This window comes from Anabrus simplex, chromosome 1, assembly GCF_040414725.1.
Source record: "Anabrus simplex isolate iqAnaSimp1 chromosome 1, ASM4041472v1, whole genome shotgun sequence".
Classification (NCBI taxonomy): domain Eukaryota; kingdom Metazoa; phylum Arthropoda; class Insecta; order Orthoptera; family Tettigoniidae; genus Anabrus; species Anabrus simplex.
In genome coordinates this window covers 360,095,236-360,120,688 of record NC_090265.1, presented here as the reverse complement: position 1 = coordinate 360,120,688, position 25,453 = coordinate 360,095,236, and the positions used below count along the sequence as shown (strand labels likewise).

Below are 25,453 nucleotides of genomic sequence, written 5' to 3'. Positions count from 1 at the left end.
AAATACAATCCTGAAATGAACATATCAGTGTTAAAGGATGTTTTATGGCTGTGTTTATTTTACAAGTTCAAATTGGGTACCAATGCTGCAGAAGCTGCTCAAAAGATATGCCCCACATTCGGAGAGTCATCAACGAGTGAACGCACAGCACAAAAGTGGTTCAGTCGATTTGCATCGGGTGATGAAACCCTTCAGGACAAGCCTCGAACGGGATGTCCATCCACTATCGACAAAGTCCTGCTGAAGGAGAACACCGAGCATGATCCACATCAAATGTACAAGGAACTTGCACAAGGGCTTAGAGTGTCAGAGGAAACCATTCGATTGCATCTGCACAAACTTAGGAATATTTGGAAGCTCATTAAGTGGGTTCCTCATGTTTTGACTGAGGAAAACAAACTCCAGTGGCTTACCATTTGCTCTTCATTGCTGTCATGGTACAAGAAAGCCCCATTTCTGGACCAGATACTGACTTGTGAAAAGAAATGGGTGATAAACAGTAACTGCAAAGGAAATCATCATTGGTCATCCCCTGGTTCTGTTGCATTTGCCCCAAACAAAACAATCATCATCAGAAAGTACTGCTTTGTGTTTGGTGGACCAGCGCTGGTATTGTGCACTCTGAATTCCTCAAGTGTGCCAAAACTATCACAACTAAGGTGTACTCAACCCAGCTGCAAAGGGTTACAGCTACACTGCATCAGAAGCAGCTAGCACTAGTCATCAGTAAACAAGTGATCCTTCTTAAAGACAATCCTAGACCTCATATGGAGAGAGTGACCAAGGAGGTAATCAACACACTTGGTTAGGAAGTTTTACCTCATCCTCTTCACTTTGAGCATCACTCCATCTGACTATCACCTGTTTTTATCCATGGATAACCGTTTGTGTGAGCAACAGTTCCGAAACTGAGATGATGTCACGCAGGTCATAAGACAATTTTTTGATTCTAGGGAAAATAACTTTTACAAACACAGAATTTATAAGAATGTACCTTGTTGGGAACTTGTAACTGAAGCTCTAGATCATTTAAAAAAAATAAAATGTATTTGCAAGAAATTACGAATTTGTTACTTCTCACTGAAAAATACAGCACAAACGTTTTTGGATACCTGGTAGAAAGTAATGCTTTTTTTTCTTATCTTCACAGAAACAGATTTTGAGGCTATCAAACCAAGTGAACTAAAAGTTCGCAAAGCAGCTAACCCTGACTGGGGATTTGACTTAGTTGTAGACTGCAGTGGCTATGGTCCTGCCATTGAAGAGGCAGTGACTCTTCTAAATTCTGGAGGAAAATTGTGCATATTTGGTGTTGCCTCACCTGAGACAAAAATAAGGTAGGTTATCAGTGTGTCTCTTATTTACATATTTCATGAGTTTTATATTTATAAGTGCCTAATATATCCATCTTGGTATTCTGGATAGTGGAACTCAGTATCTTTATCCTTGATGTTTGCAGCCCTTGTATAGATACATGTTTCATTATCATATGTCAAAATCAGTATGAAGTAGCTGTAGAACATATGAACAATATTCCCTTTAGAAAAGAAGTACTTTTAATAGAAGAGTGCCATCTCTGTTCATTGATCTTACGGATGAAATACTGAAACTTGCCTTTCCACGTTTCAAGTCTTATCTGCACCTATTTTTGTGTTTCCCACCTGAAAAAATGTGTTAGCAAACCTCAAATAATATCTGCTTACTATGCTTTCTTTTATTCACATGTACAGTATCAAACAATAATGTGGGGAAATTCCACGGGGGCTCAGGATGTCATTATAAAGCAAAAAAAGAAGCAAAAAGGTGTGTACAGAGAATTTCAGGCAAGCAATCATGAGGGGCCATTTTGCAAGAACTGGGAATAATGACTCTTCCCTCAATATATACTTACCAATGTATAATGGACATTAAAGAAAACCTGATTAATTACTCATTAAGCAATACAATACAAGAAGAAGAAATGATATAGACACTCATACACTAAAGGCAAAGCAGCCATTCTCCTCTCAATCCTGCTGTTTTCTTCACTTCCTTGTAGTCTTTACATCCCATCAAGTTTCTCACATCCTCAAAGTATGTCTTCCTTGGTCTTCCTCTTCCTTTCTTTCCTGGTATTTTTCCTTCAAAGACGTTTACTAGGAAGTCATTATGTCTCACGGTAATTAACCTACAAGTTTTATCTTCCTTCTTTCCATATCCTTTATCAGTCACCGTTGCTCACTGATTTCCTTTAGACCATCTCGATTAGTCTTTTTCTCCCTCTACTTCCTTTACACTCCACAACCTAGTCCATTATTCTCCTAGGCAGCCTATCTTCCTCCATTCACCTCACATGATCCACTACCAAAGCCAGTTTAAGAATTTCATAATTGTTCTGTATTTACTTACAATAAAGAAAATATAAAATTTCAGTAGTACAGCTGTCACAAAAAGACAGTACCGGTACTATCTCATGCAAGTCTGCCTATGACAACGGGTTAGACTTAACATGGAATGATGTAGAATATGCCTGGAAATACATCAAAACTGGAAAATCAGCTGGTGCTGATGAAATTAATGGAGAAATGATCAAGGCTATGGGCATTTCTGGAAAACAATGGATCTACAGACTCTTTCTTAAGATCTGGAAAGAAGGGGACATACCAGTCGATTGGAAAACAGGCATCATAATTCCAATTTTCAAGAAAGGAGATAGAAAGAAATGTTTCAACTATAGAGACATCACTTTAACATCTCAAGTTGGTAAACTTTATGACAGAATTATAGAGCGTAAAATCAGACCCCTTATTGAAGAGAACCTCTTCGAAGAACAGTATGGATTCAGGAAGAGGAGATCAACAACTCATTTACTCTTTATAGTCCATCAGTTAATGGAAAAATACTACGAACACAACCGAGATTTGTGGTTAGCCTTTCTGGATATCTAGAAAGCATTTGATGCTGTGAACAGAGAGAAGGTGTGGGAAACATTGAAGAAAACTGGAATACAGGATGACATGATACACAGGATCAAGAATTTGTATGAAGATACCCGAAAGTAAAGTCAAAACACTTGTAGGAATAACTGAAACCTTTGATATAAAATCTGGGTTAAGACAGGGTGGTGTTTTGTCTCCTCTTCTTTTCATCACTGTGATGAACGAGATTCAGAGAAAAGTTCACCAAACCATTGGAGGTAAGAAAATGAAAGTTAACTTGTTCGCGGATGATATATGCTTGTGGGGAGACTCTAAAGAAGACCTTCAAGAACAAATAAACTCCTGGACAGAAGCTGCTAAAGAATATGGACTCATCTGCAGCCAAGAGAAAAGTGAGGTTAAAGTCATGAAGAGATACGGACAACCAATGAGACACATTAAAATGGAGGGGAAACAGCTACAGATGAACCATCAATTCAAATATCTTGGAAGTGTTATCTCTGATACTGGTTTTATAGACAAGGAAATTTTCCATAGAATTCAGGCAGGTAGCAACTTTTACAAAATAGTTAAAGACATAATACAGAACAAGAAAATACCAACAAACTGTAAGAGTGTCATATATGAAACCTATTACGTACCAATCCTGACCTATGGTTGCGAAACATGGACCATGAGAAAAAAAGATGTTAGTAGAATCCAGGCAGCAGAAATGAGATTTGTCCATAGCTTGATTGGTAAAACACGGAGGGACAGAGTCCATAATGAGGAAATCTGCAAGCAGGCTCAAGTTGTAAGACTGCAGGACAGAATAACAGCGCAGTGACTGAGATGGTATGGACATATGTAACGCATGGGAGATAACAGATAACCGAAAAAAATGTATGATCTAAAACTTAACCCTTGAACGCCCAAATTTTTTATTTTTTGAAATGTTCAATTTTTCTTAATAAACATTCTTAGGATAGGGTATTATTCAAGGAAGATCCATTATTTTGAAGCAAACATGTTTAGTTTCAGAAATATAGGGTGTTGCATATGGCACTTAAGTAGTAGTCTGCAAGGTACCAACACGTATGTTGTTTTCTTCGAGAAAATAATGAAAATAAGAGGACAATGAACGTGGAGGAGAAGATATAAGTTATTGTTGAGTTGATTATTTACTAAGAGACAAAAAAATAGTTTATATACAATAAGACATTATTTACAGTACCTATTTTATATATACTATATATACAGTAATCAAAATAAATATATTTATTGGAAAATTATGTTGAAAACTGGCAGTGTATTCAGAGTTCTTCAGTTTACTGGTGTGATCATTTGCTGTGGGTTCCTCTTAAGACTCGGTGATCTGTATGTCCCTTTGTGTAGAACGGAATGAAGCAACATATGCAGAGCCCAACGTCACACTTACACAAGCTGTACGGAACAGTTCTTGAATCACGCATAATTCCGTATTTCCTGCAGTATGTAATCAAATAAATCATCATCAAAGAACAATTCGAATAGTTCAACAGATGAAAAGTCACTATACTTTGCAAAGTCACTATCAGGAAAGATACCGGAAGGTAGTGAAAAGTCTCTTACAGTCCAGTTTCGTGTAACTTGAGGTATGAACGGATTTCGATTAGAAACACAATTGCAGCTGCAGAAGCACTATCATTAGGCGGGACAATATCACACTCATCATTGCAATCTTCCTCCAGTCTTTCTTCGTTGGAAAGAACAACTTCAGCTCCCGCAGCAAGCTGCCTATGACTCAGATTGTCAATAAGCCCTTCCTCGTCCTCATCTGCCGAGTCTTCATCCGGAAGCGGTGTAGGCTCTGGAGGTTCTATATAAATAGTATCTACCCCTTCGCTTCGCTTCTCTACCTCCTCGAGAATTTCTGCGAATGTCAAGCCCCCTGAAGAAATGTGAATCGAATAAATGGCGCTATTCAACTATGATTTCCTCTTATATATACGAGATAAAATTTCCTACCACCACTTATAATAATAATAATAATAATAATAATAATAATAATAATAATAATAATAATAATAATAATAATATGGATCACAAAACTGGTATATGAGTTTGAATTGCATGCACAGCAACATAGGGTTGTTACGTCAATAACAAACCCTTCAATACCAAATTGGTACATAAGGAAGCGATTTGACAACGGATCCGCCTAACGTTGCGAATATTCAACGCCGGGAATATGTGGATCTCACTCGCCCACAAGTTATTAATTGTAAAAGGAATCATGCTACATTCAAACTCTGATGAATTTACTTTCTGGATTTTCGAAAAGAGGTTAATTATTTCTAAATCATAAAATTATATAGCGAATCTTACCTCTTATGGTATGCCATTGTGATAGCTGGGACACACGGCAAACTTCAAACATACACCTCGTCAACAATCAAGCGGTGACTATTGATTAGCCGACTCGTAACAAAGCACAACACTTCCCTTTACCGAATACACGCACAATTTTCATTCTTTTACTGAAAAACAACTTCATACATTGAAAGAAATGAGCACCGGCATGCCGTTGCACATATGCAACGCTAGGCGTTCATGGGTTAAAGACAAAAGACCAAGAGGGCGACCAAGACTCAGGTATAAGGACATAGTGAAGATTGACATTCAACAGTGAGGACATACTTTGGAAAGCATCGAAAAAGGAGAGAAATTCAGACAAACTGGTGGAGAAGCCTCGTTCACCGGCCCATCGCTTAAGATGAAACAACGTGGGATATGTATGTATGTGTAGTGTACAGCTTCATCAATCAAGTTCATTTCTCTCTTCATTCCGAAGTACCCACCTGTTTGCACCAGCGATGATTCCCACAACTTTTATGTATATTACTTATTAACAAGATATCTGTACCCACCCACCTTTCACTCCCATAAACCACAGTTGGTCTGAAAAGTATAATAATGCTAGTTGCTTTACCTCGCACCGACACAGATAGGTCTTATGGCGACGATGGGACAGGAAAGGGCTAGGAGTGGGAAGGAAGCGGCCGTGGCCTTAATTAAGGTACAGCCCCAGCATTTGCCTGGTGTGAAAATGGGAAACCACGGAAAACCATTTTCAGGGCTGCTGACAGTGGGGTTTGAACCTACTATCTCCTGAATACTGGATACTGGCCGCACTTAAGCGACTGCAGCTATCGAGCTCGGTTGGTCTGAAAAGAGACCAGTGTAAAGACAGTTTCATCTGGAAGCTGACTTCTTTCTTACAGAATACTCATGATAGCAACTGCGAGCTCACTGCGTTAGCTTTGCTGCACCTTGATTCAATCTCACTTATTATATTGTCATGCTGTAAGAATACATATCCTAAATACTTGAAATGGTCTACCTGTTCCAGCTTTGTATTCCCAATCTGACATTCAATTCTCTTAGGTTTCTTAAAGACTAACATCACTTCAGTCTCGGAAAGGCTAATTTTCATATCATACTCTTTACACCTATTTTCAGGCTCTTGGCACAATCTGCCATTAAGACCAAGTCATTGGCATAGACCAAACTTACTACATTTGCACCTAATTGAATTCATCCCACAACAGCAACAGGATGATATGGATACTCTAGTCATTCAAGTATTAAGAGGCCATTTAAGTGTGAAAAAACCATTAAGCAAAAAATACACTGCAAATCATTGTATACTGTTCAATCTTGTGGCTAATCAAGAGTACAAAAGCAATAATGCCATTCCATGATATTTAAGGACCATTTCATATCAGCTAAGCTCAACAGCAATCCTGAAGAGATGTTCCTCCTGATGATACAGACTTTTTTTTGTTTTGGTTAAGAACACTTTTTTGTTTTGGTACAATTGCCAGCTCTGTCAATGGATGATTTGTGACAGAATGTTCAATTTTCAAATAGCCCTCCCTTCAAATTGGACATTTTCACTAAACAGGATTGTTTCTATGAACTTTATAAAAACAGGATTTTCCCCTCCATTAGACCTTTCCATAATAAGGACAACTCAAGGGAAAACAATTTGTGTACTGGATGTTTTAGGAACACGGATGTTACCTCTGTCTGGATTTCAATGTAATGTAGACCACCTGAAATTGGAAAATGTCCCTAATTATTGTTTGTTGGTTATTGGTCATTCTTTAATGAATAGACTGAAAGAGTTTAGCAGAGAGCACAATGAACAATATAGGAATAGATTGACTTTCTTTCTTTAGAGCGAGTTGGCCATGCAGTTAGGGTCATACAGCTGTGAGCTTGCATTCGGGAGATAGTGGGTTTGAATCCTGCCATTGGCAGCCCAGAAGATAGTTTTGCATGGTTTCCTATTTTCTCACCAGGCTATACCATAATTAAGGCCACAGCCACTACCTTCCCAATCCTAGCCCTTTCCCATTCTTCCGCCATAAAAATCTTTGATATGTTAGTGTGACGTTAAACAAGTAGTAAAAAAAAAAAGTTTCTTTTTGTACAAATTTAATGACTATGTTACTTATTTAAGGAATATTTTGTCTTTCTTCCAGTGTTTCACCATATGAAATGTTCAAGAAAGAACTAACCATCACAGCTGTTGTTATTAATCCATTCACCTTTAACAAATCTCTTGGACTAATTGATGCCATGGGAGACAGGTATAGTAAAATAATTGAAGTGAAAATAAGTTTTATTTTACCAAGTTACCCTATGAAGAGTTAATATATGTATGAAAATATTTATAAACTCTAAATAAGATAGAAGTTCTTAAGATGTGAGATGAAGCAAGTTGGTTAAAGATTCATAATAGTGAGCTGTCAACTGAAACTATGTTGTAACGGCAACATTTTTTTTTCACATTATAACATGAGAGTTATATTCAAAAGAAAAAAAATTCACAGTTGAGTTACCATTCAAACAACAAAGCTCTTTTGAATTAAATAAATATGCACATGTTATAAATCTTAACGAGAATTTGATTATAATCTTCTAGCGGAAGTTTAAAAGTTGCAACATTAATATCCCTTGAAATTGCATATTTCTTGAAATCAGGATTCTGCAAGTGTACAGAGTATAGTTATATTTCACAACTTACATTTTACAACTTTACTCATACAAGAATTAAGTTCAATAGCACTGTTTATAGTCTCCGAAGACTCACATGTAGAAAGTTACATATTTTAAAGAATTTTATTTCCTTTGGTGATGCACGAAAAAGTTACTTTTTTGTTAGTTCATTATGAAGATTCACATTGTTCGCAAATGCTCACAACCATCTTAGTAGCTTCAGTTGAAACATCCTCCAAACCAATTACGTCCAGAACAGTGGTGGCGATCAGGGAGGGCCGAGGGGTGCAATCCCCCCCCACCCCAATTTTGTGGAGAAAACAAATTGTATTCCATTTAAGCCACCTGAAACTAGGGATTATATTTTTTTTAAAGAAGCAATTTGTACAAACCTTGTTGTCTTTTCAGCTAATTCTTTCCTTTAATTTCTTTAATTATTAAGAAATACTGTATACTTATGGGAAATGTGCACAAAATGTCATTCGTCGCGACTAACCGAAGTGTACAGTGCCACAGCAAGTAATGGAGATCTGCGGAGCATGTGTATGTTTTGCGACGAAAGGTAACAGGGGTATATTTTTGCGAAGGTCACCCGCTTGCCGCACGCATTCGTCCATCTCACTCAGACAATGAGTCTGTTCAGTTCTATCAAGTGTGTTACTTTGTTAGTGTGTAGTCAAATACAAAATTGTCTTTTTTATTGTAAAATCATGCCATACTGCTATTTAATTGTAATACATACTCAATTTAATAGACTGTCAACCTTCACTCAGAGATCATCAAAATCTTACCATTTTATAGCTCTATATCCTTCAGACCTGGGTACCTTTTGCTGTCTATACATTTTTGTGCCCCCTCCCCCACTAATACCCTGTCATCACTACTGATCTCAAACATTCTTATTAAGAGTCCACATTTTCACAATGATGGTCTACTGCCTGCAATCATCCTATCTTGTTGGTGTAGGTCTGGAGATAACGGCATTTGAGAATACATTTCTGTAACAAGTAGGACTCCTCTAGGTACCTTAATAAAATTTTTCTTCAGTGAAGACATAGCATGTTAAGTACTGGAGATGAGGAAGGAATGCAAAGAAAAGCACTTCTAAGATGGCTGAGTGGGATGTTAACTCACTTTCCTGTTGTGTTTCTTGAGACTGCTTACTATGTTTGAAATTAATGAGCCACAGAAATTAAATCAATCATCATAGAGTAAGCCACAATTAAGACTTACCCTGCTTTTAGCATACACAGTAGCATCAGGTACAAAAGCAAGTTAACCATTTATTAGGTAGCTAAAAATGTTCAAGTCTGCTCTGTCTGTTATAAGATTAATGTCCTGATCCAAATTTTCCACATGGAAGTCCCAAGTCTGTATGTTGCAGATTGAAATATGGTTTGATTCCATCAGGACAAGGCTTAAAACCAAATGTCTGTTTCAACCTGTCAATTTTTGGAGGACATAGAGAGAAAATTGAGAATTCATTCCATTACTTACAGCAACATTTATGTTAAATTACCTGATGCATTGACAGTGGATTTCTGTTCATTTGGGTAACTGGAAAGGGCCCTTGGAGCAGAAGAGCACAAACTGGGGATAGTCTCTGGAAAGCCTGACAGGAGCAGTGAAATAAAATGGACATCACTGTATTTTGCTGGAGTAGAAACTGCAATGCAGAGCAGTAGGCTCATGCTTGAGGCCATCACATAGAACATCACTGTTGGTGGAGGCAAGTCTCTTATTAACTTAAAACTGCTTGAATTTGTTACAATAGATTGCAAAGAACCCTCTATATTCCATGCAAGGGAGTTAGGATCATTGTCGTTAACAGCCTCGTGTACTCAGTCTGTCTGTTGGTAGTAATAATTGTTTAAAGGGGCAAAACAACAAGATTATCAGTCCCTTCTTTTGAGCTTGCCTGATAACATGTGTGGCTTTGGTCTCTGTACAGATATGTACATTTACAGAATTGAAGAGGTCAATGGTCTTGAGCAGCATATTAAGTACTGGATATGAGGAAGGAATGCAAAGAAAAGCACTTCTAAGATGGCTGAGTAGGATGTTAACTCACATTTCTTTTGTGTTTTTTGAGACTGAGTGCACTCCAATCAAGAGTCTCAAACCAGTATTAACGTATGGCATAGCCAGAAATTGAACCTTTACCATCTACAAAGGAGGTTATCGTACTAAGCTAATTCCAAGACCATAGTGGTTGATTATATACTGGTATGGTGGTTGCAAATGGGGATAACTGAGAAGATGTTTATTACAATACCCCTTTAGGTCATTCTGGATATAGTTTTCTACTTCAGTTCATGCAATTAACCACATTTATGAATTTTAATTACCCACGAAAGGCCAGGAAGAACTAGGTAATTGCATGTAATTTTGCTTCAGACTTTGTATGAACTTTATAGAAACATTTGGAATGTTTAGACAAGCATACAGAGAGGACTGTATGAACACAACTCAGTGCTACATGTGCTTAACTCATTTTAAAGCAAATAGAACACAGAACAGCAACGACACCAGACTTGTACATCATTTCACATCAGTAGATGGTGACCCTAATTCAAGAAGCTTGCTGTTCAGCTCTCCAACAAATTGCTGACGGTCATATGTCAAAGCAATGTAGCTTTACATTTTAAATAGAGAGGTGATGTCCTTTATGTATAGTAGAGGTGTAATACCCGAGTGGCTACACCACTGGTTTATCACCAATGCAACCATGGTTTAAACCAAACGATTCCAACTGAGGTGCTCTCGCGGCCCCGGCAGCAGCCCCGGTGTTGTGCTATAGTACTGTATACGTGGTGGGGGAAGCAGGGGAAGTAGCAGAGGCAGAACCACAGGTCGTCAAGTCAGCGCGCAGCTTATGAAAACAATATTATTTATGACAATTCTGTGAACACATAAACAAACAATTTATTCTGTGCATACATTGTGTTTGCCTTAATGTACATGTAGCGTTTAAGTCGATTGTTGACATCGTTTTGCAGCAACTTATTACCGATATTTACAATCGATTTGGCAGTAGAAATTCTAAGTACAGTCTCTAAGACAGTATCAGACAGAGAAGTCCTAGTTCTACATTTAAAATTAAGAATTGAAAACATCTGTTCGCATGCATAAGTTGTACCGAACATTCACGTAAATTTTAAGGCAAAAGCATGAAGTGTGGGAAATTCCTGTGGATGAACACCTTTGTAAAATGAAATTAAATCACCATTGTAGTGGTAGTACCTGTCTTTTAGGATTGCATTGCACTGTAGTTTTATCAGCTCTGTTTGGAAATATGATGGTGATTTTTCAGGACGCGCTGAAAATGGGGTCATAAATATTTCAAGATGAGGTGCCATATCATTCATTTCTTTGAATCGGGCATTTAATTCTTCGTGCAAAGTCTGTAACGACGTCTGATAGTCTCCAAGATTTTCGTAAGTAGACAAATGTAATGATTTTAATGAAGCAAAATTGTCAAAATTTTCGGCTTCAAGATGTCTTTTCCATAAAAAAAACTCTGCGTTTTGAAAGTCTTAATTCTATCACATATGGTGGTCATCATTGTGTTTCTCCCTTGCAATGAAATATTTAAATCATTTAAATAAGACGTTATGTTCGCCAAGGAAGCGAGGTCAGCTACCCATTGTTTATTCCGCAGAGTTGGTTGTGGAAAATCTTTCATCTCTATGAACAGAGAAATTTCTTCAATTATTGCAAAGAAGGTTACTAGCACTTTCGCGCAACTTAACCAGCGCACAATACAACAACAGGGAATGTCGCTACATTCTGCCTCGAGATATTTTAAAAATCATTTGAAATACCTATGGTTCAAACCTTGCTTTCTGCAGAAATTTACACATTTTGACACAGTATCCATAACAGATTTAAAGTTGCGAAAGATTTTTGCACATAATTATTCTTGATGTAAAATGCAATGTACTGCATGGAGTAGTTGGGGAAGGAGGGGAACGGTGCTGCTGAGTGCAGCGCTGGTGCGCTCCAGCACAGAGTGCTCGAGTTGGAAAGGCCTGGTTTAAACACTGGCTGATGCAAATAATATTTATAAAATGAGAAGTCACATTCCTGTGGATCAGATTCCATGTAAAACAGAAGGTTAACTGTAATCATGAGATCAACATTCACATAAAATGATTGCTTATTCAAAATATGATTGCATTTGGGTGAGGTGGTGCTAGTGCTTGTTCACTGCAGTGGTTAGAGAACAGCAGGGTGAACAGCAGGCATATCAGAGGACAGAGTAGTCATCACATCAGACAAGATGAATTTATAAGTACTACAAATACAAAAACAAACTACACAAAAATGAACAAACAAGCAATAGAATACATATAAATCCATGGAAATTTAGAACGAAAGGAACCACTGTATCATCAATAGATTTAATGCACTACAGTATCTGGATACAGAGCTGGATGACAGAACACTGGACACAAGCAAGTAGTAGTTTCAGGCATGGCTGAGTGCAATCATATTTTTAAAGATGTAATAGAAGCTTCCTTGCCTTCTACATTATGAATGTGTTCCATCATGGGCACAATTTCAAAAGACCTACACCAGGCCTCTGCAGAGGCCATATGTCATTATTAATGTATGCATATAGTCATATAATAAACAAATCTTTCTACGTTTTGAAGTACTTGAAGCCGTTATGCACAGGAAGAGGAAAATCTGATTTACATCTTGCATGACAATGATGTGCCACAATCATTCTTTGACTATAATTATCTAGAAAAGCACAAGGTAACTGTTGTGTGCCACCCAACTCTCTGGACTTAGTCCCAGTGGATGCTTCACTGCTCCCTAGTTGAAGCTAACCTTGGAAGGAGGATGTTTTCTTACCATACCATCTCAAAACATCCATTCCAGGATACATTTCACATATGAAAGTATCATTAGCCAATGAGAGGGACTAACACTGAGAAAATTGGTTACCGGTGTGCTAGTGGTTTTCAACATTTTTGAGTCCATGGCTCCCCTGAACAATGACATTCTTTCTGAGGCTCCTCTGTGGGATACTCAGTAAAAACTAGCAATATTTTAACAATTACCCCAAAAATCTATGAAAAATATATTAACCAATGTACAAGAAAAAATCTCATACACAAAAATTGCAGTATGAGAAACCTTTACCAAGTTATAAAAAAACAGAACAGATACTGTTCTTTTCCTAATATTTATGAAAATTAAAACAAAAATGAAAGGATTTCTTTTTAAATATAATGAATAAAGTACATTTCACCTCACACACTTTTTGCTGTGAAACATGAGCTTGCTGTGCCTCCTTCTTTAAATTTAATGGGTGAAATTAGTCTATTTAATAGATTGGTTGCTTGATCGTGAGTGTCTATGGTTATATTAATATTGTTGTCATTTTTTAGAGCAGTATACACTTTATATTTATATGCTTATCGCCAACATGGTATAATATATTCTGGAAATTACTCTTGTTCAAGAGGATATAGTCGTGAGTTTATTTTGCTAATGCTTCATTGATTACCATTAAATATTTTAGTATTAAAGGGAGATTTATGTATATTGTGATTGTGTTTAAATAGTTTAAAGTAAAATGTTGGTGGGTGAAATTAGTCTATTTAATAGATTGGTTGCTTGATCGTGAGTGTCTATGGTTATATTAATATTGTTGTCATTTTTTAGAGCAGTATACACTTTATATTTATATGCTTATCGCCAACATGGTATAATATATTCTGGAAATTACTCTTGTTCAAGAGGATATAGTCGTGAGTTTATTTTGCTAATGCTTCATTGATTACCATTAAATATTTTAGTATTAAAGGGAGATTTATGTATATTGTGATTGTGTTTAAATAGTTTAAAGTAAAATGTTGGTTTGTGATACCAGTGATGTAGGTAACTACTTTAAACCATTTTATGACCATTGTCTATTTGTTTTTTAAGTTTTTTATTTTTGTTTATTGTAGCAATAATTTTGGTAATTATAGGATTTTATTTTATTATATATGATTTAGTGATTTTTATTGAGTGAGAAGTATTAAATTTGAATAGAAGTTCAATTGTTATAACCTTTTTGTTTGATTGGATATCACTTTTATTTATAGGGTTTGTATTGTTTATTTCAGCTTTAGTAATTTTTTATAGAGATGAATATATACATGGTGATTTGACTATCAATCGATTTATTGTTTTGGTATTAATATTTGTACTATCAATAATATTCTTGATTATTAGACCAAATTTAATTAGAATCTTATTAGGATGATATGGGTTAGGGCTTGTTTCTTATTGTTTAGTTATTTACTACCAAAATGTTAAATCTTATAATGCGGGTTTGTTAACATCTTTATCTAATCGAATTGGGGATGTAGCATTATTAATAGCTATTGCGTGAATAATGGCATATGGGAGTTGAAATTATGTATATTACTTGGATTTTGGTAAGGATTCTTTTATTATAATATTAATTAGTACTATGGTGGTATTGGCTGCTATAACTAAGAGAGCTCAAATTCCTTTTTCTTCTTGATTGTCGGCAGCTATAACTGCCCCAACATCTGTATCAGCTTTAGTACATTCATCGACATTGGTTACGGCAGGGGTTTACTTATTGATTCGGTTTAATAGAGCATTTGTGGATACCTGATCATCTAAGTTTTTATTACTTATAGCTGGCCTTACTATATTTATGGCGGGCTTAGGGGCTAACTCTGAATTTGACTTAAAGAAGATCATTGCTTTATCGACTAAGACAATTAGGTTTGATAATAAGAATTTCAGCTATAGGATTTCCTAAATTAGCATTCTTTCATCTTTTAACACATGCATTATTTAAGGCCCTTTTATTTATATGTGCTGGTTCATTAATTCATAATATAAAGGATTCTTAAGATATTCGGTTTATGGGAAATATTTGTAGTCAGATACCACTAACGGCTGTTTGTTTTAATATTTCTAATCTTGCACTTTGTGGTATACCATTTTTAGCTGGATTTTATTCCAAGGATTTAATTTTAGAAATTGTTAGATTATCTTATATTAATATATTTAGTTTTTTAAAAATATTTTTTCTCTACAGGTTTGACTGTACGCTATTCTTTACGATTAGTATATTATTCGATAACAGGTGAATTTAATTCTACATCATTTCATCCATTAAATGATGAAGGGTGAATTATGTTCACGAGAATATTAGTATTGGTTATGATAGCAATTTTAGGGGGCTGCATATTAAGTTGAGTTATATTCCCATCACCTTCTATGATTTGTTTACCGGCCACTTTAAAACTATTAGCACTGATTGTAAGAGTATTACGGGGTTGATTTGGATATGAGGTATCTAAGTTTTCTTTGTCTTATAATTTATTATCACTAAAGACATTTATGATATCTAATTTTTTAGGATCAATATGGTTTATGCCTTTTATTAGAACTTATGGGGTAAGCTATCTACCCCTATTTTTAGGGAAGCAAGTTTTTAAAGCTATAGATCAAGGTTGGAGTGAGGATTGAGGTGGTCAGATAATCTATAATCAATCTGTCCAATATTCTCGGATAATTCAGAATTGACAGAATAATAGATTTAAGATTTATTTAATTAGTTTTGTCTTGTGGATGATTATGTTGATTATGTTAATTTTGTACTTAAATAGCTTATGTAGAGCACAACACTGAAGATGTTGGGGAAGTTTATTGTCTTTTAAGTATTTATAAATATACTGTTATATTATTTATACAATGAAAATGTATTGTTTTATTTTAAACTATATAAACGGAGAAATGTTAATGGAATTAAACCATTAAAATAAAAAGTTAGCAGCTTTAATTTGATCAACACATTTGTTTAATTGGAAACAAATTTCAATAATATTATTAACAGTAATATACCTCTACTTTGGTTTCAATTAAGATAAATAAGGATGTAATCATCTAAGATCAGGTTGAAACTGATTGCAATTTATCGCTTCTTATTTAAGGTAGATTGAGAAATCAATACTTTTTGAGTGCAAATCAAATGTTATAGTTAACTACAACCCTAATGTGCTCATTCTAAGGCTCCTTGGTTTCATTCATGATATAATCCTAATAATAGGATTAATAAAAATATTGTACTAATAATTGATCATGATAGAATATTTTATCAATTTATAATAATGATAACAGGAAGAAGTAAAGCAATTTCTACATCAAAAATAAGGAAAATTACAGCAATTAAGAAGAATCGTAAGGAGAAGGGAAGTCGGGCTGAGCTTTTAGGGTCAAACCCGCATTCAAAGGGGGAAGCCTTTTCTCGGTCATTAATGGTTTTTTTGGAGAGGATTGAGGCCAATGTTATGACGATTGATGTAAGAATGATTGTGAATAATGAAACGATAAATATAATTCAGATTATTTATTTTGAATTAATCAATCTTTTTGATTGGAAGTCAAATGTACTTATATACTAAATAAATAATAAATTATTTTCCTCATCAATAGATAGAAATATATAAGAATAACCATACTACATCGACAAAGTGTCAGTATCATGCAGCGGCTTCAAATCCAAAGTGATGATTAATTGAGAAATGACATAGTAAATGTCGTAATAAGCAGATTAATAGGAATGTAGATCCAATAATGACATGGAGCCCATGGAATCCTGTTGCTACAAAAAAGGTTGATCCATATACAGCGTCGCTAATGGTAAAAGGGGCTTCAATATATTCATAGGCTTGAAGAATAGTAAAGTAGATACCTAATAAGATTGTGAAAAATAATCTTTGTGTAGCTTGACTATAGTTTCCTTCTATTAGGCTATGATGTGCTCAGGTAACAGTTACTCCTGAAGCGAGGAGAATAGTGGTATTAAGAAGGGGAATTTGGAGAGGATTAAAAGGTTGAATGCCTAAAGGAGGTCAAAGTCTCCCTAATTCAATACTGGGTGAAAGACTTCTATGAAAAAAAGCTCAGAAGAAGGAGATAAAGAAAAATACTTCAGAGATAATAAATAAAATTATACCTCATCGTAATCCCTTACTTACTGGTAAAGTATGAAGGCCCTGATATGTTCCTTCTCGTGTGATATCATGTCACCATTGAATTATAGTTGAAACCATTATTGAATAAACACGTAACAACCCATATCCCCCCAACTTCAATAATACACCTGCCAAAATTATGGATCCAGATACTGGAGCTTCCACATGTGCTTTTGGTAATCATAAATGAACAAGAAATATTGGAATTTTTACTAAAAAGGCCAAGATTAAAACCAAGTAAAACATAACATTAAACAAACTTACATTTCTCAACAAGCTTAAATCTAAATTACCATAAATTCTATACACATTAAACAACCCAACTAATAGGGGTAAAGAAGCTAATAAAGTATAAAACAACAAATATACCCCGGCTTGTAACCGCTCAGGTTGATACCCTCAACCTAAAATTAAAAACAAAGTAGGAATCAATCTACTTTCAAAAAACAAATAAAAAGAAAATATACTTGTTCTTCTAAAGGTACAGTATAATATTAATAATAAAAACAAAACATAAATTTGAAATAATTGATTATAAAATTTAACTCGATAAACCGTCTCTCTCGCCGTAATAATTAATGCACAAATTCAAAATCTTAATAAAATAAGTCCATAAGATAAAATATTCCCTCCAAAACAGTAGCTTAAATTACCAAAATCGCCCGATAAGATGCAACCCATAAAAAATATAAAAGTTATAAAATATATCAAAGACTGAACCACCCATCAATAATCAACTAAAAAACATAGGGGGATTAAAAATACGATCATAAATATAAACTTTAACATTGTAAAACTCTAAATGTTTGAAAAAAATCATTACCATGAGTTCGAATTATAGAAACCAACACAGACAATCCTAAAGCCACTTCACAAGCAGAAAACGTCAAAAAACTATACTAAAATACAATTCATAATAAAAAAAAATTAAATATAAATAAAGCATCCCAAACAAACTCAACACAATAAATTCTAAGCTCAACAATATAGACAATAAATGCTTACGTTTGGAGCAAAAAGTTCACACTCCTATTAAAAATACTAGAATGAAGATAACTCAACTTATATTTATTACCATTGTTTTAGTAGTTTAATAAAAACACTGGTCTTGTAAACCAATATTAAGATTTTCTTCTAAAACTCAGAGGAAAGAAAAATTCTTTTCACTAATCCCCAAAATTAATATTTTATACTTAAACTACCCTCTGAATCTTAAATTTAAGAATTCTTGTCTTCAACCTTCCTAATAGTATAATTTTTATACAAGCTAATCACCCTCTTGCTATAACCCTTATTATCATTGTACAAACATGCATTATCTCCATAACTGTTGGATTAATATCCTCATCCTTCTGATTTTCCTACATCCTATTCTTGATTTTCGTAGGGGGTACATTAGTTCTTTATATCTTCATCACCAGTTTAGCTTCTAATGAACTATTTTATACTTCTATAAAAACCTTTGTCATTACCTTATTATTAATAACCCTAATTTTAATAATTTCGTCGATAAGAGATCCATATTTTACCAACATACTTACCAAAAATATGGATCTTACATCAATCGATCTAATATATAACTCTCTAAATACAGAAGCCACTCCCCATTTAATTAAACTCGATAATAAACCTAACCATCTTATTACCTTGATATTGGTAAACTACTTATTCCTCATTTTAATTGTAATTGTAAAAATTACAAACATCTTTCAAGGTCCTTTACGACAAAAATTTTAATGGCCAAACCTATACGAGTATCACACCCTCTTTTTAAAATTGCTAATAATGCCTTAGTAGATCTGCCTGCCCCCTCCAACATTTCCGCTTGGTGAAACTTTGGATCACTCCTCGGCCTTTGTTTAATAATTCAAATTGCCACCGGTCTTAGCTATACACTATACTGCTAATGTAGACCTAGCTTTCTCTAGTGTAGCTCACATCTGTCGTGATGTCAACTACGGTTGACTCTTACACACTTTACATGGCGCATCTTTCTTCTTCATCTGCCTTTACCTTCATGTAGGCCGTGGTATATACTATGGTTCATATAATTATATGCACACTTGATCTACAGGTGTTGTAATCTTGTTTCTAGTTATAGGAATAGCTTTTATAGGATATGTTCTCCCTTGAGGTCAAATATCTTTTTGAGGAGCAACTGTAATTACAAACCTTTTATCAGCTGTTCCTTATTTAGGTATTGATTTAGTTCAATGAGTTTGAGGAGGATTCGCTGTTGATAATGCTACTCTCACTCGATTCTTCACTTTCCATTTTGTCTTACCATTCATTGTTGCTATAATAGTTATAATTCACCTTTTATTTCTTCATCAAACAGGATCAAATAACCCTTTAGGTCTAAATAGAAACTCAGATAAAATTCCATTTCACCCTTACTTCACCTTTAAGGACATTTTTGGTTTTATCATTATAGTGGCCATCCAACTATTATTATCCCTTCTCGAACCTTATATATTGGGAGACCCTGATAATTTTACCCCTGCTAACCCTTTAGTCACACCTGTCCATATTCAACCCGAATGGTATTTCCTTTTTGCATACGCAATTTTACGATCTATTCCTAATAAGTTAGGTGGAGTAATTGCATTAGTGATGTCCATTGCAATTCTTCTCATTCTCCCCTTTACTGCAAATAATAATAAATTCCATGGAATCCAATTTTATCCAATTAACCAAATTCTATTTTGATCCATAGTTTCTATTGTCATCATTTTAACATGAATTGGTGCTCGACCAGTGGAAGATCCTTATATTCTAACTGGTCAAATCCTTACCGTCCTATATTTTCTTTACTACATCTTAAATCCTCTAATCTTTTATATTTGGGATAACTTAGTCAACTAGTTATTAAGCTTATGAAAGCATATGTTTTGAAAACATAAGACAGAAGTTCAATTCTTCTATTAACTTTACTAAATAAAATCCATTAAATAAGTAAAGAAAATATAAAAAAACCCTTAACCCTAGAAAAAAATAATAAAAAATTAAGTGATAAAGGTAAATAAGCCTTCCATGCTAAATATATCAATTTATCATATCGAAATCGAGGAAGAGTTCCTCGAACCCAAATAAATATAAAAGCTAAGAAAGTCAACTTAAAAAAAAATTGATAAAACACCCCCTCCCCAAAAAATTATACAAAACAATATTCTTATAAACAAAACACTAGTGTATTCAGCTAAAAAAATTAATGCAAATCCATCACTTCTGTATTCAACATTAAATCCCGAAACCAACTCCGACTCCCCTTCTGCAAAATCAAAAGGAGTTCGGTTAGTTTCCGCTAAACATGATGAAAATCATGCTAATATAAGGGGAAAGGTTAGAAATATAAATCATACATAACCTTGAAGACTCATAAATCTTATTAAACAATAATTATCTACTAAAAAAATAAATCTTAACAAAATCAATGCCAGTCTCACTTCATAAGAAATCGTCTGAGCAACAGCTCGCAACCGTCCTAATAATGCATAATTAGAATTAGATGATCACCCCGCAATTATTACAGTATACACTCCTAAACTTGTGCACACTAAAAAAAAAAAAATCCCCAAGTTCAAAGTAAATAAAGTTGTTAAAAAAGGATAAATTATTCAAGTCATTAAAGCCAAAAAATAATCTATAAACAGGAGAAAAATAATATATCAAATAATTTGATGCTACAGGGTATGTCCCCTCTTTAGAAAATAACTTAATTACATCAGCAAAAGGCTGTGGTAATCCAATAAACCCTACTTTATTAGGCCCTTTACGAATCTGAATGTAACCTAAAACCTTCCGCTTCAATAAAGTAAGAAAAGCCACCCCAATCAATACACAAATAATCAACATAACGACCCCTAACATTCTTATTAAAATCTCTATTAACAATACTACCTGTAATACTCTTACATTTTTGAATTCTAAATTCACTACACTTCTCTGCCAAAGTAGTATTAATATTTATCACCTACATTAAAAATTATTTTGAATATTTGGTCCTTTCGTACTAAAATATTCATTTACTATAAAGATAGAAACCGACCTGGCTTACGCCGGTCTGAACTCAGATCATGTAAGGATTTAAAAGTCGAACAGACTTTAATTAATATTCCTTAATCCAACATCGAGGTCGCAATCTTTCTTGTCGATATGAACTCTAAAAAAAAATTACGCTGTTATCCCTAAGGTAACTTTATCTTATAATCGCTATTAACGGTTCAAATATTCATAAATCAATGTTTGTAAAACAAAGAGTTACATTTATCTTTGTGTCACCCCAACAAAATACGGTAAAACACATATTAATAATACCACTAAACAAAATATGTACAATTCCATATAAAGATCTATAGGGTCTTCTCGTCTTTCATATTCATTTAAGCCTTTTGACTCAAAAGTTAAATTCTATCCATTACACGGAGACAGTTAATGTTTCGTCAAACAATTAATTCCAGCCTTCAATTAAAAGACTAATGATTATGCTACCTTTGTACAGTCAAAATACCGCGGCCCTTTAATTCACTATCAGGGGGCAGGCCCGACCTTAAATACATCTCAAAAGGACATGTTTTTGATAAACAGGCGAACATTAAATTTTGCCTAGTTCCTTCATATACATTTACATTCACTAAATATCTTCCGCTTTTATATACTAATTTTATCATTATTGCACTTACATTCATATTATGTAGCTCACTTCAATATTCAACTTAATATTATTATAAAATTATATTACAATAAAATAACTTATAACATTATTCAACTGATGGCTAATTTAAAGCCTACAATTCTTTACAACTCTTATAATACTTATAAATTCTATTCTAAAGCTTATCCCTTAAAATATTATATTCAATTAATAGTTAATATATTAATATAAAAACTACTACTAAATACTGAATTAAATTCATTTCTTGAAGAACCAGGTATCCTAAAAACCGACTAATATTTCATTACAAATTTGCTATTCTTGATAATAATATCACATTAACCAACATAACAAATTAGCTCTTTTTCATTCGGGAAAAATAAATCTCTATTCCAATTTTAATAAACCCTGATACACAAGGTACAATATTAATTTACTTTTCTAAAAATTTATTTTCAACTTTTTCAATTTCCCTTCACAGTACTACTCCACTATAAATAAATAAATTTGTTCTATTCCTATACTAAAACATATATAATTAATGTTATTTCAATTAGATCAAACTTTCCTATTCATCAAATTTTAAATTGATACTTTCAAAATAATTCGAATCACATGAACATCCTCTCAGTGTAAATGAAATGCTTCACTTTAAGCTTTATTTTGCATTCTAGATACATTTTCCAGTACATCTACTATGTTACGACTTATCTCACCTTATAATGAGAGCGACGGGCGATGTGTACATGTTTAGAGCTAAAATCATATTATCATAATTTAACAATATTACTTTCAAATCCACCTTCAAATCCACTACTCCTTTCAATGCAAGATCCATTTAAATTTTTTTATTGTAATCCATCTCTTACTTGATCATAAGCTGCACCTTGACCTGACATTTACTCTAATAAGAGTTATAGAAAATTATCACTCTTAAAAATAATCTTACGACGGTGGTATACAAACTGATAACAAAACGAAGTCGACTATAACGTGTATTATCGATTACAGGACAGATTCATCTGAAAAGACTAAAATAGCGCCAAATTCTTTGAGTTTCAAGAACATAACTATTACTACTCAAGTAACAATATTTACAATCGGAATAATAGGATATCTAATCCTAGTTTATAATCCAATTTTCAAAGCTTCATATACTAATCTTAAACTCTAAATAAATTCAAAATTCTACCTTAAAAATTTACATTTAAGCTTATTAAAAATTTTACTAACTCCTATACTAATAATGTTCACTTTAACCCTACGTATAACCGCGGCGGCTGGCACGACTTTAGCCGGCTACATATTATATTACTAATTCCAAGTCACCTTGATAAATAATATTAAATACTGCAAATATATTTACTATTTAAGTTCATAAATCTATAATCACAAAAATTCACATGTAAAACATATAAAAAGTAAACAATTAAGCAAGAATAAAACTTTCTAAATTCATTATTAAACAATGGATCAAATAATTATATCACTAATGATAACGTAACACAGTAGCGTAGCCAGGATTTCAGTTTGGGGGGGGCCCATTCATCCAGAATTTTATTTTGATAGGTGTCCAAACTTCCATAGTTTAGGTGGTGTAGAATACCGAAAAAGGAAATTAGTGTCCTTGGATCCAAGTAAAAGTGGTGGATTCGTGCAGATTCCGGAAGCTAATAGTAATTTTCTTCTTCTTCTTCTTCTTCCCCACTTTTCCCACATCTGTGGGGTCGCGGGTATGAAATGTGTCGCACATGTGGATTTTGCCCTGTTTTACGGCCGGATGTCCTTCCCGACGCCAACCCTATATAGAGGGATGTAATCAGTGTTGTGTGTTTATTTGGTGGTTAGTAATGTAGTATGTTGTCTGAATATGAATATGTTGGGACAAACACCCAGTCCCAAGCCAGAACAATTATTCAGATGCGACTAAAATCAAAGACCCAGCCGGGAATCGAACCCGGAACCGTCTGAACCGAAGGCCTCAGCACTGATCATTCAGCCAATGAGTCGGACTCCGGAAGCTAATATTAATGCACATTATATATAAAATGCTCAATAAAAGAACTTTAGTTTAAACTCCTGGGGTGTCTGGACTCCTTGGACGACAACCCACCGGTCCCCCGGCTACCTCTGTTACTCCCATCCCAACATAACTGCAGCATTTCATATATTCCGCGTAGAAGTGAAATGAATGCAAGAATAAACACTTTGAGTAAGGATGCAATATTCTGGTTTAGAACAAATACGGTAATGTTATAACAATAATGGTCATGTGATAAGCAATAAAGAAGTGACATTTTATACAAATAATGCGGCAGATACACATACAAACACACACGCGCGTGCTTGCGCGCGCGTCGAATACAGGTTTCTCGTCCTTCTTGTCCATGGCTAGATGATGAAGGCAAGAGAATGATGGCCCACCGTGACTCGTTATTTCGACATTATAAACAAACCCTAGATGACATAGACTTCGACTCTAACCGCATCTTAAGAAATCGCACATAGCAGTTAATCAGAAATTTAAAAAATGCATATATTTTCGGATTTTAGCTAACAACTTAAATTCTAATCGCGCATGGGACCAACTTAGAGCTCTGGGAATAGGAATACATCAACAGAGACAGACAACTCCTGACATTCCAATTGACGAACTGAACGATTACTTTAGTAGAATAAATATTCAACCTACCCAAATTAACTGCACCGACTCACCGCCCTCCCCTCCAGCCAATCCGCCATTCAGATTTCACAGTGTCACAGAAAATCAGATTAAAAGGCTTTGTACTCGATTAAATCAAAGACTACAGGTGTATATGATATTCCTATTACTTTTATACATTGCATTATGGGTGCTATCTCGCCTATACTGACGCACATACTGAACTACTGTTTACTAAACGGAACTCTCCCTACTGTATGGAAAACAGCCAATATTATATCGGTACCTAAGAGTTTAGACCCATAATCACCCTCTGACTATCGTCCTATGTCCGTACTCCCTGTGCTTTCTAAAGACTTTGAACGTTTAGTATACGAGGAAAATCTGGAATACCTAAATAAAAATGCTCCTTTGGACCCTTTGCAATCTGGATTTGAGAAGGGTCACAGTACCGCGACAGCACTTTTGAAGGTTACCGAAGACATTAGAAACGCTATGGACAAACGACTGCTCACTATACGTATCCTTCTTGACTTCAGCAGCGCCTTTGACACTGTACTAATTCCGACTATGATACAGAAAATGGAACTGCTAAATTTCGACCTGGCTGCGCTTAAGGTTTTTAGTTCTTATTTGAGTAACCGTCAACAGCGTGTAACAGTAAACGACAAGGCCTCTAAATGGAAAATGAAAGCGTTGCCCCACAGGGCAGTATTCTACGGCCCCTAAGTTTCTGTATTTATATCATTGACATACCATCTGTGACAGGAAATAACACACATGACCTCTGTGCTGACGATCTTTAAATAGGCTATATCGACACTGCAAGACAAGATATTAACAGGGACCTCCGACGACTCAGTGTATATGCACAACGAAGCTCTCTTATACTAAACTGCAAAAAAAACTCAGACAATTATAATTGGATCACGAAAATTACTGAGCTTCTCAAACAATGTCGCAATCCCGCCTATCCTACTGAATGGTAACATTATTCCCTACAGTAAAACGGTTAAAAATCCCGGCGTAATGATGAATGTAACAGTTGATTGGTCTGATCAAACGAACGAAATACGTAAAAAGATTTTTGGAGTACTTCACCCTCTTAAACGACACAGGAATGTATTTCCATTTGAGCTACAGGCCAAACTAATACAGACACTCATTCTTCCTA

The 25,453-nt window shown here is 34.6% G+C and overlaps 1 protein-coding gene across 1 annotated transcript in view; it reads left to right on the top strand.

Annotated features, from left to right (window-relative positions):
- Positions 1 to 25,453, top strand: part of LOC136856798 (uncharacterized) — a 123,891-nt gene that overhangs the window by 78,126 nt on the left and 20,312 nt on the right. Inside the window, exons 6-7 of the mRNA XM_067134911.2 lie at positions 1,151 to 1,337; positions 7,427 to 7,534. Of these exons, the coding sequence (XP_066991012.1) occupies positions 1,151 to 1,337; positions 7,427 to 7,534 (295 nt within the window). The remainder of the gene's footprint in view (positions 1 to 1,150; positions 1,338 to 7,426; positions 7,535 to 25,453) is intronic.